Source organism: Aspergillus karnatakaensis (assembly GCF_047715665.1).
Source record: "Aspergillus karnatakaensis strain CBS 102800 unplaced genomic scaffold BJY04scaffold_48, whole genome shotgun sequence".
NCBI lineage: Eukaryota > Fungi > Ascomycota > Eurotiomycetes > Eurotiales > Aspergillaceae > Aspergillus > Aspergillus karnatakaensis.
The window spans coordinates 63,002-81,446 of record NW_027395760.1 but is presented as its reverse complement, the minus strand read 5'-3'; the positions used below and the strand labels follow the sequence as shown (position 1 = coordinate 81,446).

Sequence of the window (18,445 nt, the reverse complement as noted above, 5' to 3'; positions counted from 1 at the left end):
ACAGAGAGGGAAGAAATCTCGTATTCAAAATATACACAGCATCTATCTTCGCCAAATCAACCCTTACAAACAGAATAAACCCTGAAAGCAGTCCAAACGTCTAACCCACTCTATCTCTCTATCCCCGCATATTATATCCACCTTTAGCCATCTATAACTATAATGCATACATGACAACATCTGAACTATCCCACTTCTCCCGGTTCGCTTTCCTCACCGCACACTCGGCGAGCCGCTGCAAATCCCCCATGAACCGCTCTGCAAGGCGAACTTGCGACGTAAACGACGCAGGGGCTTGCTGCCACAGATGTTTCTCAACGTGCGTCAGCGTACGTCGCATGAGGTTCAGATCCTGTTCGCTGCGCGTATCGAGGGGACACATTAGAATGCTGGAGAAGAGATGGATAGCTGAGACTGTTAGTTCGGGGAGACAGAACCTAGTTAGTATTTGTCAGCAGATGCAGGTTTAGACAGATCAGGTTGTGGGTATGTGGGGTGTGTACATGAGATAATGCCCCATAAGATGCGGCTTCGCGTCCAAGAACTTGAACAGCAATGACCGGCTTGACGCAATACTGATAGCAAGACTCGATCCCGCTGCGCGGGTATCTTGGTTCAAGGCCCATGCTCGACACCGGCTACTCGTTTGGTGAATTGCAGACATGCAGTAGTGATACTGCATCTCGAAGAGAAAGTCCGCCATCGTCTCCTCGCTATCTGGGTCCCGGGAGAAGGTCGGCACGGAGGAGTGCCATTCCTCGAGCATGGTATCAAGGGTACGGATACTGCCTAGCAAGTCTGCGTCGCTCTTTTGCATTGCTGAGATGGAGTACAGATTGCGGTATATATCGGCTTGGACGATGCAGAGGCGGATGAATGTGTGGAAGGCTCTGTTGTCAGTATTGCTCTTTCCGTCTGCTTGGCGGAGTTCGGGGAGCGTGAGGTCGCAGTTTGGAGGGTCGAAGATGGGCTGGAGACCCATTCGAAGAGTCATGATTTTGTCGAGGAGATAGGCTGTCCAGAAGAGGTTTCTGACGTGGGTGCTCATTCCGAGGACGTCGCCTTGCCTTGATTTGGGGTACATGTTGCCTTTCAGGTGGAAGATGTAGCGGGCTGCGGATGAGAGATGCAGTTCGACTTTGAGGATGTCGGCGGAGATTGCTTGGAAGCAGAAGCACTGCGTCCGGGTTAGTCAGATACTTTTACGAGTGTCTGGAGTAATCTAAAGTAGCAGCGTACCAACATGAGTATCGCCTGGAGGCCGTCCAAGGTGACCGACTGATAGACCTCTGGGAGTAGATCCTGCGCCGCACGGCAATACTTGTCCATATTCATGATGGCGCCCTCTTGTGAAGACCCTGCTAGGAATGACGTCAAAGCCATGAACCCGAAGACGCACGCCTTCGCGCTCGGGATGCAGGGCGAGATATCCGAGACTTCGTTGCCGTATGCGGCAAGGATAGTGTAGTCAAAGCATGTGGAGTTGATGACTGGAAACATCTGGAAGTAAATAGACGTCTTGAACTTTGCCACCAGGGCGCGGAGGGTGTAGAGCTCAGGCAGAATGGGCGGTTCTTCGGATGGAACATCTACAGGATGGCTGGCGGCATAACCCAGGGCACCTGTGCGGTATTGATCTAATGAGACATCTTCACCTGTTCTCTGTTTAATCCATTCAATGCCACCCTCTGAAAATACAGGCAAGCCGTTGAAGCCGCCGATACTTCCTAGCGACTGCCCTGCGAAACACATGTTGCTGCCGAACCCTACTGGCGCGACGGGCTGTGGGCCGGGGGTAGGGTATGGTGAGCCATCAGATTTGGAATGCCTCGAATCTGGCAAAATCAGCGTCGTGAACTTGTGATAGCAAGTAGTAGAGAAAGAACAACAGACCATGATCTCTTGGTGTACTAGTGCCTGATACAGATGGACTACCCTCATTCCTAGACATAGATCAGCAGCTGCAGTCATCATTCAAGCCCGGGGGTTTCGGCCCGAAGACGGAATTGACAAATCTTAGCTTCACATACGGAGTTCTAGCAGGCTGAGAAGGCAGAGTGTGAGTGGAATCCTGGTTGCGGGTGTAGACGCAAGCAATATCATGGTGGCGGCACCAATCACATTTCGGCGACGCACCGTCGCACTTGATCTATGTAAAGTATGAGTCAGTTGTGTATCCTACAGCACAAGCACAGAGTCATGTACCTTTTTCTTGTAACACGAGTCGCACGCGTAGACGCGTCGCCGACGCTTGGACCGACCGTCGCCCGGCGGCTTGGTTTCCACCACCATACCTAGACATGTAATTATAAGAATTGAGAAGACGAATCCTGCGGCTGGGATGACCCATGGCAGTCCCCTTCTCTATGACTCTGGAGTCGAGGAATCACAGGCGCGGATAGGCTAAAGCCGGCAACTCCGGTGCACCGCTGAGAAATTGATCAAACTGACAAACCCCCACATGCCAAGAGCTCCAGATCATTAGCTGTAGGCTATCAGCCAATAATATGAGCCATACTGGCAGATCCTCCGCTGTACTTCCGCTTACTCAGCGGGAGACTACTGTCAAACTGTCTCGAGACTCGTCGGCCTCGGCCTGAAAGAACAAGACTCGCCGACATTTCCGGATTCGGACGCCATTCAGGTATAGAAATTTGGCATGGATCGGGGCTTGAGTTGTTCCGCTTTCTCTGTGTTCGCGGCGGTTTTAATTGCTTAGGGCTAACGATGATGGTTCAGCTACAGCCAGGATTTCGGGTGTGAAAGATCCCGAGCGAGTATGTACACGGCACGCTCCATGAAGATCAATTGCCTGTGTATAAACTGTATTATTGCTGGTGCGATCTATTTCTGCTGTCTCATAGCATTGTCTTGGGATATCATACTGTTCTCGCAGCGCCCGGCTCGCATACTGCATCCTTCCGCTTGCCACTATCAACATTATATATATTCGCACCCTAGGTACCTATCAAGTGTAAGCAGAGAATCACAGTAAAGCGCCCCCCCCTCTCTGAGCCCATGGACGGAGACCCTCACGACGCAGACTTCTTCTATCGACAGCACCTACGCAGTACGATTACATTATTGCGAGGTCACAAAATATAAAGTGCTTTGGTATACATGATTCAACGGCCGTCACTGTCTTCATCGCTGGAAGTGTCATCTTTCCGGTTCCTCTCAGCGTCCTTGGACTTCTTCGACAACGGAGAAGGAGAATCTGGACGACTATCGCGGTGCCTATCTTCCTTCCGGTGTCGCCTAGCCTGCGAGCCACTATAACTGGAGCCAGAATAATGCGGAAGACGCAGATCCTGATACCGTGGCTGCTGAGCGTGTCTGGTATTCATAAGGTTCGGGGTCTCTGGCGTCCCCCAGTCATCGGATCGTAGCTGCGAGTTATGCGCTCGTTTAGCATCATCAGCGCCGTGATATACCTCGCTTAAGTAACTCTTGAAGGCCTTCGATGCATTGGCAACAATTTGGAATGGTTTGTGATCCAAAATGACGGGGGCGTTGAGCGTTGCGTCCGAGGAGCCAGGACCTCGAGCCCCGTGCTGCGCGATGGCAATGGCGGTTTGGAAAGCGTTACGGATTTGACGTCCATTCCATGGTGCCTTTTCGTTTTCTCGAAAGTGATTCCTCGCGAATGAAACAATGTCTCTTTTACGAACGTCGAAGAGAGCCCGCTTGGTCGCGCTCTCCCCTTCCTTTTCGCTCGGTATAACAATCTGTCGCTTCTGCGCTCGTTTGATGTGCATTTTCCAGATCTGGACTGTCGGTTCTTCTTGCAGTGGTGGATAGTAGAGCATGACGTGAATGCGGGATATGAAAGCTTCATCAAAGGTTCCGACGCGATTGGTGGTGAGAAACAGTATCCCTGCATAGTACTCGAGGACACGTAGGAAGACTAAATCGAATAAGTGTGTGAGTTTCTCAAGGCTCTGGAAAAGTAAACTCACCAGACACAAGGCTGTTGCGTTGAAAATCTTGTTTGCTGCGAGACTGGAGAAAAACATCCGCTTCGTCTAGAAGAAGAATGCAACCCCATCGATTGGCAAGGTTGAAGTTGGTTTCTAGTGACCTTTCAACTTCGGCTGCTGTCGTGCCCAGGTCACCTGGAATGGAGGGGGGTATCAGCACTAAGGCGCTGGGGTTCAGATATAATGTTAACTAACCACACGTAATCGGAAACAAGGGTTTCCGAAATGATTCCGCCACGCATTCTAAGTCACGACAGGTAAGTATACCTAGGAAAGTGTCGTACATGGGCATGCTCACCTGCCGTTGAGGTCTTCCCGACACCTGGTACGCCGTGAAGGAGAATAATCAAGCCCTTTCCTGTGGCTGGCATGAGATATTGATATACAAAATGTGCGTGGTAAAACATTGCTCACCTTTTCCTTGGATCAGATCCATCTGACTGACAGCGTCAGATGTTACATCTTTTTCGTGAAAATGTTGTTTAATCAACGACTGGACCATGTCCTTATGCCCGTCTGGCAACACCAAGAGATCGAAGGGGTCCTCTTCAGGATGGGTCACTTCTCGCAGCGTGGCAATATCGAGAATTTCTAGGGAATGTTAAGACGGGGTAATAATTCTGGAGTTGTAAAAGGAGAAACTAACCCCATCTGCGACTGCGTAGTACAAATGCAAAAACTTGAGACGACATGGTCATCAACTCTTCATCACTAGGGAAATTGTCGTCGGTTATGTCAGACAGCTCGCGTTCTGATACAGCAAGCGAAGGCAATGAGTGCCGTCTGTCTGAGTTTCCTTGTAAAACGAAGTAGTCACATCGCCACCCGTCTATATAGTAGTCAGGATGGGTTGCCTCGTTCTCGCAGCATTCAGGCACGCATGATGCATATTGCTGGTCATCTGTGTCGAGAACATGATCATACATGGTGTCGCCGCGGCTTCCGACAAGAGGCTGAATCTCAGGTGTCCAGTCCTTATTCTGCACTATCCCTTCAGCAATATCGACGACTACCTGGCTGTCAATCTCATTCAAGGTCTGGACCGCAGTTCCCGTGCAATGCATGTTCCGAACAGCACAAAGTTTCAGAAATAGCCTTTTTTTTTCAATCAAGGTGCTGCCAATAATTCCGCCTCTAGCACACCGAATAGGGTGTATTGGCAACGAAGAGATCTCCCTTTCACCTTGGTATGCATAGATCCTAAAGGAATGCCTCACGGGACCCAGCATAAGACCATCATAGCCTATGTGAACAATGGACACCCTGAGAGAGCTCACAGGTAACTGTTCATTTGCTATTGATGATTTGTCATCCACAATGGTTGGTCGATGGATTGGACCAGCCACGTTGTGCACCTGAAAGGCTTGATGAGCGCTTGCCGAGGTTACGACGATGTCGCCAGGATTGAACAGATACCAAAGATCATGGAAGACAATGCGCTGGCAGTTATTGCTCCGGACATACTGAAGCTGAGGTGAAATAAAAGTATCGAAAAACTCCACAAGGAATCCTAATTCTTGGAAGGCGAGGTGGGATGAGTCAACATCAATGTCTTCTTGATCATTCTTAGGACTCTCTGCGTGTGCAGCCCGTGTTGCATTGTCGTCCCAGCGCACCTTGAGATCGTCATGCCAAGCTCTTATGTCTTGTTCGAAATGCACGAGCGTGCGAAATGGTCTGAACATGATGACTGACTGCGTTCCTTCCCGGGAAGCTAGGACTGGGCTGTTTTTTAATCGGTCAAGGATCCGCAGGATGGAATTTGAATTGATACGGATTCGCTCGGGCACGGGCTTCTTCATCTTGAACGGGTGCAGCACCGGTTCCTTTGTGTTTACAGAATCGACTGGAAGAATGGATATAACCTCGCCTGGATCGGCTGGTGACAAGGTTGCTGGATCGGGGGCTGATACCACGATTGACTGCCGTCGTTGCGAGGCCTTGCGAATGATGACCGGCTCCTCTATCAACACATCGATAACGTACACCTGTTCCTGAAGAGCTGCTGACTGAAAGTCTGCCCATCCCACACAGTTGAGCTTCAAAATTGCGGGGCCTTTGTTATCATACGTAAACTTATCACGAGTTCTCTTTTTCGTGGTAGGGTCGCTCTTTCCCTTGCGCGTAACCTTCAGGCGGCCCTCCAAATTCCGTATCCTTTGCTCGATAGATTCCATATATTCCGCCAGTTGCCGTAGCCCTCTGGAAATCGTCTCCATTTGTGCACTAGGAGGTATCGTGCCTCGTTGGTTTTGTCGACACGATGAACATTCAGAGGAATCGCCGGTTCATGGTGAATCATCGCTACCGCTCGTCTGCTTTTCTAGTTCCAGACCTTTTCTGGGGATTGAATCTTCATCAAGTGTGCCGACAATGGTGTCGCCCTTCTCACCGTCATGCTCTGGATGGACTGCGGCTTCCTTTGACACATGCTCATTCTCCGCCACTGCTAACTCCGATGCTGCCTCTATAGTACTGTTCGCTTCTGGCCCATCGGGAAGGACACCCTTTGTTTCACTGTTTTTGGCCTGTGCACCGCCCGCGTCCACTTCACTGTTCTGCGACGGGTTGGTCATTCTTGTGTCGGACTGGCAAGCTGATGTTTAAAGGCCGATAGTCTAACAAGATTAGTGACAGATATCGATGGTTTGAAGGGCCACGCTCCGGGCACAGATCGCATATATTTGGTCGAGTTCGGTCTTGTGACAGTGTAAGTGGCCATTCAGGCTGCCCACCACAGCTACGTCGCTATTCGCTAGGAAAATCGCGGAACTACCTCCAAATACCATGGACCCTGGTCCTTGCCCCCGAGGTCATTAGTCCAAACGTGGTGACAGCTTACCTGTTTTGAAAATCCAGTGCTGGAAACAAGTGGCCTTTGGCGAGGCTAAGGAGGGTTTCGACCACTAGGAACACTTAGTGATAATATCGAATGTTACACTGACGATATGACAGACACACTGCCCTGCAAGTAAGATTATGGATACCATAGCCTTGATCGCTATGGCCCCAAGCGCCCACGCTCATGGCTGACATTTGGGTGAGAATCATTATGAGCGCGTAATCCAGGTGCTCCGTTGAGTATCATTGAGACAGTAACTTCCCTTGGCAAGGGAGCTTACAGGGCTGGAGCCTTTCCAGAGACGAATATTTAGTGCTCTTTGCTGGAAGCCAGGCAAGTTGGAATACACAGCGCCATTGCCATAGATTCATTTGCCGTGAAAAATGCAGGGAAAACAAATCAGTTTATTCGTAACCTTTCACCAAGGAAAATGAATCTGACTGTCGTGCCGGCCCGCCTTTGGACAGCGTGTTCGTCGCAAAGACGGCAGGATTGGATCAATGCACATTCTGTGCTACCAGTCGACGTGTTCATGATCTTACCTGCAGAAAGTAAGACCATTCCCCGCTGACTGATATTCGTCTATCCGAGAGGCTGAAAATGGCCTTCTCGCAAGTTTGCTGACAACCTCCCAGAACCATGGATGGCAAACGGATCAAGCTCCATGAACCAGCAGTCGATTTCATTGACAATCGCCTGCCCACTATACATGGAGGATTTGCCAATGATGATTTAGTCTACTACCCTCCGATAAGGCGATATACCCATAGGGCTCTTATACCGATGCCTACTCCAGAAGTAGGACAGGCTGGGCCAGTCGACGCAGCTGCTCAGAAAGCGCTAGGCACCGACAAGCATTTCTTGCCAGAACAGGCGTATCTCACTCAAGCCTTGACACGATTGCCCACTATGGACTCAGAGCTCGATCCGAAATGGGATGTCCGGACCGAAACAACCTGGGCGGGAGTCCTCGCCATTGCCGTGAAGGCGCAGGAGCTCTACACCAACCCGACAGGTAGATCGGGTAAGGTCCGGCAAGTATTTCGCACGATCACCAAGAAGAGCAGGTTTGTCGAGCCATATGTTGCTGCTATTCCTTCGGGGACATGGACAGCGCCTATCGGTGCTATCTTGAGCCTCATCCTTACGGTGCCTCTACTCTACCCTAAGCATGCCTCACTAGTGATGGTACTAATCTTTACCCCTACTCGCAGGCTGCTAGGCAGTCAACGCAGGTTACAATGGAACTGAATGAGGCCATGCGTACCTTGGACACCAGAGTGCACGACATAGATCATTGTTTATACATCTACCGTGGCTCCCAACGCGTGGAGCAGGCCGCTCTTGCGCTGACCGTCAGCATTGTTGCTGCCGTTGAAGCTATGATTGCGTTTTATCGAAGCTCATCTGGTATCGTATCTCATCTACACCTGTTCCATCATTGAGCTAACAAAGGCCTTTTCCCAAGGCCGCCGTTTCGGCTCAGCAATTGCCAGAGGCAAAGAGTACCAAAGTGCACTTCTCGACCGAGTAGCAGAGATAAGTACGGCATCGCAACACCTCGCTCACGAGGCAAACAAAAAGCATCAGGCTACAACCCATGCGGTGGAGCAGAAACAGGATACACTCATCGAAAGCGCGGTGGATATAAGACTGGAGCTAGTAGCAATGTACAATGGCATGTTGGGGGTTTTTCGTGATTACGACAGGGGCCAGGAAGGTTAGTTCTCCCATACTTCACGCACATGGCGTTCCTTAATCCACAATTTGGAGATCCCGTTCCTGTTTAACATTGCTTGCAATGTATAGAGATGATTGAGCTCCTCAGAAATATCCCTAAGGGCAAGAAACACCCGCAGGTCCATGTATCAACACTTATCAACGCTCTCAACCATCCTGTTGATATTGATGAAGACGATATAAGTTACTATCTTGGCAACCGCGCCCTGATGGATCCAGACCTAAAAGACAAAGCGGCTTGGCTTGTACGATGCCCACAGGTCGAAGGCTGGATGACTGCTTCATCTTCAAGGGAGCTTCTCGTCCACGGCAACGCCGAGTCAGATTTTGATGGTGACACATCAGTCACATCCTTTGTTAGTGCTGTCCTATGTCGCTTATTCAAGCTACAATCGCCTGTCATCGTCATCTCTTTCTTCTGCGACCAGAATACTAGACGCGGTGATCCCAATTGCGGCGGCACCGGCTTGCTCAGAGCTCTTATCGCTCATCTTCTGGACTCTGCTAAGCTCGATCTTGCCTTCTTAACTCCTTATTTAATACAGGGCGTTCGAGACTCCGACCTCCACGCACTCCATGACGTTTTCACAAACCTGGTCTGGCAGCTCGAGGGCAGAATACTAATCTGCGTGATTGATGGGGTGGACGTTTATGAGACTCGCGAACGCAGAGACGACTTCTACTACGCGCTACGTGCTGTTTTGGATTTGGTTGCCGATGCCGACCTGCCAGTCGTTATGAAGGTTCTTGTCACTAGTCCGACTACTACAAGTCAAGTACATCGGGCCTTTCATGAAGCGAATAAGGTATTTGTGCCGGTGGAGTTGGATGGGGTTGAGACGGAGGTTGGTGAGTTTTCGGTTGAGGACACGGTTGGGCTGTATTCGAGAGAGATGCAAGCATACTCTCGTGGGGAGATCTCAGAAGGGCATCATCGTGGAAGGACTTGGAGCGATGATGAGTGACCATTTCCACGTTCATAATAACTCAATGTGCGTTGCTCTCTGGTCAGTAGTGTCAAGGACCAATTAATAAGTGTTGAACATACACTTCTCTCCGTAGGGACGGAACAGAATACACTCATCTACTATCACGACCCCGAAAATAGCACAGGAGGCCTCGCCAAATCATTTCGGATTTCCCTGGGCACACTACGAGCCGCACTCTGAAACCCTTGACACAGGCACAACTTAGTGTACCTGAAACATGTAGAGCGGCTACGCCATTAACTTCAATCACGGCCAAGGGCACGGCGCCTCTCAACATCTTCTCTCACTTCGAAAACACCAGTGTAGAGAAGGCTTTTTGCATCACTGCGCAGAGGTCCAACAACCCCCTTCGGAGTCTCCACATCCTCCATGACGTACAGCGACGATCCACCGGGCGAAACCACCCCGAAAGCACGAACAGTTCGTTCCTATAACCCTCCTGAAGATACTAACAATAGCCCGAAGCGGAGCTTATCCCTTTCTGAAGAAAGCAGCGATGCGACGGACAACCTCACAAGCAAGGAAGGACCCCTGTTCCAAATATGGGGAAACCCTGTCTCAAGAGGCGTCTGCAGCGTGACGAAGATATTAAACCGCCCAGGGCCAAGACCCTGACAGGCGGAGAATTTATTCAGAAAGAGGAAATCCCCGAACCCGTGTTGCACTTGGCTCGGTTAAACTGCTGTTCTGGAGCTGATTGGAGGCGTAATTCGCTCCAGGAGTGGTGATCTGCGCTGCCAACGGTTTCATGGACACTTGGCGTGTGGGATAAACACCGAGCATGCAGTATATAACCTGTCTTTTCTTCATGACTTCTCGTGAGCTCTCCAGCACACGCTCATACCTCATTACAGCACTATACATCTCAAAATGGTCTCCTCACGCTCCCTCCTCCCCACGGCAGTGCTGGCACTCGCCGCCACAGCCTCCGCCCAATGCGGCTCCGGCACCCCCGACGGCATCGTCGACGGCTCTGACGGCTCCTACACCGCAACCGTCGGCGGCGGCGAAGTCTACTCGGGCTCCGACTACTACGCCGCAATCACCTCCGCCCTCGACGGGATCAGCTCAGGCCAGCGCGTCGCCGTGCTCGCCGACGGCTCCATCGGCGACAGCGTCATCCACATCGACAGCGGCAAGATCTTCGAAGGCTGCGGCACCATCGACGTCGGCTACGCCGCCGGCCACGGCGCAATCGAGTCCCTGAACACCGAGGGCGCGCAGATCCCCTACCTGACCATGACCGGTGCGCCATACTTTGGCCTGCGCTTCTACGGCGTTACGGGGCTCGCGCTGGGCCAGATTAACTTGAATCTGAGCGGAGGATTGGGGATTCGGTTTGAGCGCGATGAGGCGGCGAATCGCGATGTCTCGATGGATGTGATTACGGTTACGGGCGCGGGGAGCCATGCCGTGGAGACGTGGAATATTGATGGGTTGACGATTAACTCGGTTATTGCGCGTGATGTTGGCGAGTGTGGGTTGCTTTTGCAGACTACCACGAACGCGCAGGTTGGTACCGTGGACGGGGATAATGTTGCGACTGGCACCGGGTATGCCACGTTCCGCATGGCGAATGCGAATGGGCGTCTTGCGGATGGCAGCTACGAGACGAATGTCTTTGTTGAGAATGTGATTGCTCGTGGTGGAGGGCGTGGAATCTTCTGTGTTTCGGAGTCTGGGGGTGTGGAGATTGGGAATGTTGATATCTCGGACACGGAGAATAACTCGATCCTGCTGGAGAACTGCTACGGGGTTTCGATCCTGGGTGGCAGTGTTTCTGGCGGTGGGGAGGTGCGGCTTGCGGCAAGGGATGAGTTTGACAATAACCGCGATATCTCGGTTACTCTTGAGGTTAGTGGGACCAGTGTGAGGGAGAGTCCTTGTGGTGAGAACATTACCTGGGATATTTCGGGCGATGCTAGTCTGGACGTTTGTTAGGCTGTTCAGGGGGGCTGGGTGATGGGGATGCTTGGCTGTGTCAGCGTGAGAACTTGTATATAGTTTCAAAACGGCTTTTGCTTCGTGTATAGTGATATGATATGATGCTGTTATATTGCAGGCTTGTATACTTCCGACAGAAATGTGACAGGGGATTCTTGGCTCGTATCAAGGCATCCTTGCGGAAAAGCCCTCACTGTTAGGCGTGAAATGGCGTACCTAGACTCGGAATCTCATAAGAAAGGGAAAACAAGAAATCTACAATAGTCTAGTGCCATGGATAGTCAATCCAGCACCCAAATCATGTCTCACTGATGAGAGTATTGCACTTAGGCTTTGCCATATGTGTTCCGCAGCTGCCTCCGTACTAGATATGCTGTAAAGGGTTTCTTGATAGGCTCCAACATGCATGGAGCAATACTTAGGTATTGCTGACACGGCCTGTTTTAAGAGTCAGTTGTGCTATGTCAGAAATCGGGTGGTCAGCCAGAAATATATAATGCGAACGTTTAGATGATTTTGGGTCCGTGGCCAGGTATTGAAAAAGAAAAGGATAATTCACCCTGCTAAGGTCTCTCTGACTTTGCTATACTAGTGTCTCAGACCAGAGTGCAATCATGGTCTCAATGACTGCTCGAGGATATTGTGCATCACTGGAAGGCTGATGCCTGAGGCTACAAAAGGCACATGATCCCCGTGACCGGCTGAAGGTTTTTCCCGCCGTTGTTTCTCGCTTTCTCCTTTCACTGTTTTCTGTTGTTCATTTCGAATTCAATTTCTATCATGGCCTCCTCTTTGTTCGTAGACCTCGATTGGAATGAAATCAGTCACATTGTCCCGTGTGTAGACCTGCACCCAAACGCCATACACCTCGCATACCTGGAAAATGGAGATCTCCGCGCGTATCTAGAGAAGAACCCAACACCACCACGCGAGCTGCAAATCGCCTGGTTCCAGCAGATAGCCCGCGCTTTGATACAGCTGCATGATAGACGTATTCTGGTTGCGGACATTGCCACGCGTAGCCTTCTGCTCGACGCCGATTTGTCCCTCCAACTCTGCGACTTCAGCGAAGCAACAATACTCCCACTTGATACGGACATGGAGCTCGCTGACGACGACGGATACAGGGTTGGAACCGACCTAGGCCAAGTTGGTGCCGTCATGTACGAAGTAATCACCGGGCAACGCTGCGAGTTTGACCTGTTCGCGGAGAGCCCTATCGATGAGAGTCGAGCTTCATTGCCACGGCGCTCTGCACTGCCGAGCACTGATGGGCTTTGGCTGGGATCGATTATCGACGCGTGTTGGACCAATGGTTTTCGAGACGCGCGGTGTTTGCTTGCCGCGCTGGAGTCATTTGACCAAGCGCCTCTAAACTACCAAGGTCGAGCGTGGGCGGTTCTCCTGTCTCTTAATCCCCGTCACTTCCGATTGGACACTGCGATATTGGTTTCTGTACTCGCGGCTGGTATTGCTGCCACTTTTGTTATGGGACGTTGGACAAAGGGGAAGCTGTAGGGAAATGCCCAGACAAGGCGAATCGTACTCATGTCGGCGGGTAATGAGTGTCGACTGGACGGCTTGAATTGCATCTACCGGGTCTCCTTCGTCATTTCCTTGCTTGCGCTTGCCTTGAATATTTATCCCTAGGCGGGTAAGCCCTGCTGCCACTGCATTTGGGGCAGTGATGATAAACCGAGGAAGCCATGGCTTTGTTATAGATATCAAAGCCGATAGATTAGTCTTGAAAAGTGCTAGTATACTAGTTTGTTTGTTCGAATGGCGTTCAGATCTCGAGAAAAGAACGAAAGCGGATATTCCAGGAGCTTGTTGGCCGTTTGCGGAAGCTGGCCATTCTGGCCCTTATATAAATGTTCCTTGCTTCTTTCTCCACACTTCTAGACCCAACTTCCAGCCCTCAAGATGGTGCAGAGCGACCCTGATGAGAGGCTTGTTTACCTAGCCTGCCAGCATATCTTTCATGGTTCCAACTCCCTTGTCCGGAAGCGAAAGAACATCAAGAGCTTGATCCAACAGAACCAGCCTGCCCTCACAGATATTCTCCGGGAATATAGTATCGATCGCACATGTAATGTCGCCAAAAAGCTTCTTGTTGACCAGGTTTTCCACTCGAACCTGAGGGCTAAGATCCGATTTCCTGAGCTGTTTGAAGTGTCACCTGCCCAGAGCGCCGAGCGAGAAGCATCGGAAGCGGAGGCCGCGAGAGACGAAGCGAATGCAGTAAGGAAAATTTCGGAAAGGGAAGTTTCAAGAGCAGTCACAGCTGAAGCGCAAACACAACTAGCCAATGAGGAACATAGAAAATTTGATGGTAAGTACTCCCACGCAAGATAGCTCGGTGAAATCTGCTAAATTTAGTCTCAGTCTCGGCGGCAATGATTGGTACAAGTACTCCGGTGCCTTCTCTCTATCCAGTCTACATACACTACCGCAGTCAACATATCATTACGACAAGTATACAGAGATTGGTTGAAGAAGGCTGTTTCGCATATGCCCAGAAGAAATTCCCTCAGCTTTTGGCAAAAAATGGCTGGGACTGCTCCGAGGCTGTGGAACTCACCGAGTGGACTAAACTTCTACCCCAGTATTTTAATGAACCGGTTAGCACGAAGAAGCCACGAGACGAGTTGTTTAACCACCTGCGTGAACTGAGGCACTCTGCTGTCCACCGACTTCAAAAGACTGCCGTTGGTGTAGAGCGTCTGGCCGAAAACGCACAGCTTTTTCTTGAGGCTTTAAACGACTCTCACCGTTCAATGAGGGTCTCCATGGTTCGCAGAGAGCTGAACATGGCGATTGAAGAACTTAAGCGCAACAAAGACCTCCTTGAAGGAAGGTATCTTGCTGAACTGAAGGAAATACAGACTGAGCGCGCTGCTTTGGACTCGCGGGAACAAAATGCAAAAAATGCCATGCTGGATGGCGATTTACAATGCCTTAACGACATCGATAAAAGTCTTGAAAGTGTCGTCCAATATTGCAATGCAGACGAATCAATCAGAGAAGAGGGAAAGGGAAAGATGCCGATGGAGCGCCCAGAGCTATCGGATTCGGAAGAAGAGTTTCTTGAAAGTATGGTAGCCGTTCATAGTCCTGACTGTGCAACCAATCAGCTGTAGGGGTATTGCATGTTATACAAAACGCTTGGGGACTTATAACAAATATTTCTTTTATGCTGTCTTGCTTGAATTCGAAGTGGTTTCTCAAGGATACGTGGGTCGCCAAGGCGTACAGGCCTTTCGAAATGCTCGAGATTGGGCCACACTAGCAGCGCGGCCTTTTCTTTAGGGGAGTATAAACAGGCTTAAAAGCCTATAAATTAGTTAGCAGTTAATTGCTGGTATAAGTTAAGGAAAACCTTACATGATTTCATACTAAGATCCACCAGATACTAGTCTTCTAACCCTTGTAGTTTAGGTTGTTTGCCTTAATCATGTTCTCCCTAAACCACTTATAAATATTCTTAATAGCTAAATTATTTTCAGGTACTGTTTAAAAAGTAGAGTAAATAAGTTAAATATATATTAGTGCCACTTTAGCTTCTATTAGTAGGTATTGTAATAGGTCTAATAGAAAAGGAATAACTAGTGAAGTTATTAATAAGTTGACTGTTAGATAATACTAAGTATCTAGGTTGCTGTAATAAAAGACAGGGTAGAACCTTCCGGCCTTGAGGACTGATATCCATAGTTTAATAGCTGATATGATGAGAGAAAGCTAGATCAGGTTGAGGGTTGGTAGGAGCATGAGTTGGCGTAGTAAGTCTGTGAAGACCTCGTTAAAAGCATGACCAGTAGCGGCGAGCATTCATAGCACACCATTTGTCCGAAGTTTTATCCTGGCCAGATTTCTTTCTATGCTTTTCCAGATTTTTCCACCCGTTTCGTACACGACATGCATAGAATCCCGCAATGGGACTTTTCTGAGGCATTGACGCCTCGAATCTTGATACAGACCCCTATCAACCTGACGACACTGTATTGTTTCTGTCTTGCATGGTATCGTCTTGTCATTGAAAATGTCTTCTGGTTGTGCAACCAAACTCGTGTTCATCGTCCAGTGAGCGAAGCATAGTTCCCCGCATCAGCCAGCCACACATCGAGTCGGGATACCCAAGCACCGATCTCCCGGACAGCTGAACACGCGAATCACAGGCCTGAGCCAGTTTTCCAAGCGATGACCGGATATCCTCATATATCAACCCAGGTCCTTGTCGGGATTCCTGGTCAGACGTCTTCATCTTCCGAATCCGAAAACCAACCAAGAACTGCCGCGTAATGGAGCATCTCCCTCTCCCAGCCGGTGCGAAGCATTTCATTGTCGCGCCCTACGAGGCCCCTACTTCGGCTTGGTACGATAACAAGGGCTTTCTTGGTTTTCCCGCGCGCCGCAATTGGACAGAAGTCCAACTCCGTGGCGGCGACGATAGACTGAAAGACGATTACCTTGATGAAGACGGGTTCAAGAACAAAGGGACCGACCAGGAAGTGGAGCAGTTCTTTCAAACATGGCTCTTTTTTGGATTGATTATCGATGTGTTGAAGCTGGGCGGGGTGACTGCATGTACCGAAGATTTTCTCAAGGATCGAGGCAAAACCAAGGCGCGGATTGTCGACACCTGTGACCTACCAAGTCTTCTTGTGAAATGGGAGGCGGGAATTAAAAAGAAAGGAAACCTGCACAAAACATGGAATGTCCTGGAGGAAATGTTCGAAACTGTAGCAGGCGTGCTTGACAGGTTCTGTGCCGAGCACGATGGAGATACGATGCCGCTTAACCAAGAGAAACCGCGTCCATGGCCGGTGCGAGACGAAATTTCGACAACGATTATTGCTGTGTCATTCACCCTTCGCCGGGCTGCGATTAAAGTCTGTGATGTGAGAGTCGATGGCATCTCACCATGGCCCAAGGTCGCACGGTCCAGGATTCTAACTAGACGCCTACAATCGAAGGCCTGCATTGCCGAAGTGACAACGACCATGAACCAGCTGCCAATCGATGGCCATTACTATCTAGCCGGCTACGATGGCCTTGACCCGGAGGAGCTAGATCATCACGCCAATTGTGTCAAGTCGCATTGCATGTATGACTACGACGCCGACATGTATGTCACGACGCATACTGGTGCCCCTTATCACAAGGACTGTTGTCGCGAAGACATCACTTACGGAGGGCAATTGGGGCCAGAACGGGGGCAAAAGGACTGGGTTGATGCTATTCAAAGAATTATTGACAAGGACGCCATTCCAATTGCGTTGTGGAATAAAGGCTGGCGGAACTTGTGGTCCGTGGAATATCACTTCCAGGGAAAGAGACAACCAGCATACGTTGCAATATCACACGTGTATGTCTGCTCCAGTACGCGCCTAACGCAAGCTGACTTTCAATAGGTGGGCCGATAGCAAGGGCAATCCAAATGCCAATGCGCTCCCTGAATGCCAACTTGATAAGATACAACGCCTTGTTGAGAAAATCACCTGGGACGGCCGGAAGGAGGTTCCGTCAAACCCAAGCCTCAGTGACGGCGTCGGCTTCTGGATGGACACACTATGCGTGCCGGTCGCTGACAAAACGCGCAAAGACAAAGCCATTGCCAGCATGCGCCATGTGTACTCCCATGCTAAAGCCGTGCTTGTGCTTGATGACTGGCTGCAGAAAATCCCCTCTGACGCCCCTCCGCTCGAGATCACCGCTCGCATATACTTGTCCAACTGGCTGAAAAGGCTTTGGACCCATCAAGAGGGATTCCTTCCTGATGCGCTTTGGTTCCAATTCAGCGACCGGCCGGTGGAGATAAAAGACATCAAATCCAGGCTCCAGGCATACGAAAAGACCCTAGAAGCACAGGGAATCCATCTCGGTTTTCCAACTTCGGCCAACTCCCGTCTTATAGACCAGTACACATTCCTTGAAGACGGGTTCAAGAGGTTGAAGAATGAGGACGACAAATGGATTCTTTATGCACCCCTTGCCATGGCTATGTCTGAGCGAAAGACCTCCCGTCTCGCCGATGAAATCATCTGCCTTGCCACAATCGTAGATATTCCGGTGGAAGAGTTCCAGAAAATTGACTCCAAGCCCGACGCGTACTCGGGCAAAGAGCGAATGGCACGGTTCCTCAAACGCCTCGGTCGCTTCCAGACGGCGGTAATCTTCAACAACTACGACCGTCTGGAGGCGCGCGGATACCGCTGGGCTCCCAGATCTCTGCTGAACATGCGAACGGCCGATCTCCTCCCAGACGATGACTCTGGAGACGCAGAGTCGTCCTTTCGACCCTTCCATGGGCAATTGGGTCTGCTCGTTCATTACCACGGCTTCCTAATCAAGTTCAATCACGGCAAGCCCTCTTTCGCCGCGGTGGAACGGGGCTGCGCGATCCAGCGTACCGACACGAACGACGAGTGGTTCATCGTGCAACTTCCGTCGGAGAATCGCGCGGAATGGAGTACCTGGGAGACATACGCCGTGATCCTGGCACAGATCCCTCAGCCCAGGGCACGAACGTCGGCCGTTGTAGCGGCAGTCAAGGCTGGCCCTAGAGACGGGGTTTATACTGTGTTGCACGAATCGATTGCGACCGTTTGGGTGCAGGATACGCCGCCAGAGTGGGTTGATACTGTAGAGGCTGATCTTCTGCCGAGGACGACTGGGTGGCTGGTCATTTAGTTGAAGTTTAGTGGTAACGGGAGGCTGGGATTGTTGAACCTTTTGTCCTTTTGAGCTTAGCAAGGCTGTTGATCTTGATATCCACAAATCAGAGACTAGGTAGTCCCGCATGGAATTCAAACCCGGCACGGTTTCTGAATGACAGCCCAATCCCCTTGCTAAGCGAGTTGCCCAATCACGCTGATTTCAGGTAGTGGCTCTCCTCAGCCAGCCACTCTTGATCCTTACAGGGCGATACCCCATGCTGTAAACTAATTACC

The 18,445-nt window shown here is 50.5% G+C and overlaps 7 protein-coding genes across 7 annotated transcripts; 5 read left to right on the top strand and 2 right to left on the bottom strand.

Annotated features, from left to right (window-relative positions):
- Positions 1 to 157: 157 nt before the first annotated feature.
- BJY04DRAFT_209408 (Zn(II)2Cys6 transcription factor) lies at positions 158 to 2,292 on the bottom strand (the record flags this gene model as incomplete). The annotated part of the gene is made up of 6 exons (XM_073714116.1): positions 158 to 437; positions 504 to 1,177; positions 1,240 to 1,835; positions 1,894 to 1,943; positions 2,031 to 2,149; positions 2,206 to 2,292. The coding sequence occupies 6 exons, from the start codon at positions 2,290 to 2,292 to the stop codon at positions 158 to 160; spliced, it is 1,806 nt and encodes a 601-aa protein (XP_073567997.1).
- Positions 2,293 to 3,125: 833 nt separating this feature from the next.
- On the bottom strand, positions 3,126 to 6,199 carry BJY04DRAFT_221328 (uncharacterized protein; the record flags this gene model as incomplete). Its single annotated transcript, XM_073717085.1, has 6 exons — positions 3,126 to 3,907; positions 3,960 to 4,115; positions 4,176 to 4,223; positions 4,279 to 4,344; positions 4,395 to 4,571; positions 4,627 to 6,199. 6 exons carry the CDS (start codon positions 6,197 to 6,199, stop codon positions 3,126 to 3,128), a joined length of 2,802 nt encoding a protein of 933 aa, XP_073567996.1.
- Positions 6,200 to 7,461: 1,262 nt separating this feature from the next.
- Positions 7,462 to 9,527, top strand: BJY04DRAFT_221327 (uncharacterized protein; the record flags this gene model as incomplete). The annotated part of the gene is made up of 4 exons (XM_073717084.1): positions 7,462 to 7,971; positions 8,037 to 8,232; positions 8,291 to 8,542; positions 8,632 to 9,527. 4 exons carry the CDS (start codon positions 7,462 to 7,464, stop codon positions 9,525 to 9,527), a joined length of 1,854 nt encoding a protein of 617 aa, XP_073567995.1.
- Positions 9,528 to 10,421: 894 nt separating this feature from the next.
- BJY04DRAFT_229909 (uncharacterized protein) lies at positions 10,422 to 11,492 on the top strand (the record flags this gene model as incomplete). The annotated part of the gene is made up of 1 exon (XM_073719161.1): positions 10,422 to 11,492. The coding sequence occupies one exon, from the start codon at positions 10,422 to 10,424 to the stop codon at positions 11,490 to 11,492; it is 1,071 nt and encodes a 356-aa protein (XP_073567994.1).
- Positions 11,493 to 12,275: 783 nt separating this feature from the next.
- On the top strand, positions 12,276 to 13,013 carry BJY04DRAFT_221325 (kinase-like domain-containing protein; the record flags this gene model as incomplete). Its single annotated transcript, XM_073717083.1, has 1 exon — positions 12,276 to 13,013. One exon carries the CDS (start codon positions 12,276 to 12,278, stop codon positions 13,011 to 13,013), a length of 738 nt encoding a protein of 245 aa, XP_073567993.1.
- A 405-nt stretch (positions 13,014 to 13,418) lies between these two features.
- BJY04DRAFT_221324 (uncharacterized protein) lies at positions 13,419 to 14,635 on the top strand (the record flags this gene model as incomplete). Its single annotated transcript, XM_073717082.1, has 2 exons — positions 13,419 to 13,827; positions 13,881 to 14,635. The coding sequence occupies 2 exons, from the start codon at positions 13,419 to 13,421 to the stop codon at positions 14,633 to 14,635; spliced, it is 1,164 nt and encodes a 387-aa protein (XP_073567992.1).
- Positions 14,636 to 15,046: 411 nt separating this feature from the next.
- BJY04DRAFT_196396 (uncharacterized protein) lies at positions 15,047 to 18,312 on the top strand. Its single transcript, XM_073712353.1, has 2 exons — positions 15,047 to 16,860; positions 16,907 to 18,312. The coding sequence occupies exons 1-2, from the start codon at positions 15,794 to 15,796 to the stop codon at positions 18,183 to 18,185; spliced, it is 2,346 nt and encodes a 781-aa protein (XP_073567991.1). The 5' UTR covers positions 15,047 to 15,793; the 3' UTR covers positions 18,186 to 18,312.
- The last annotated feature ends 133 nt before the right edge of the window (positions 18,313 to 18,445 follow it).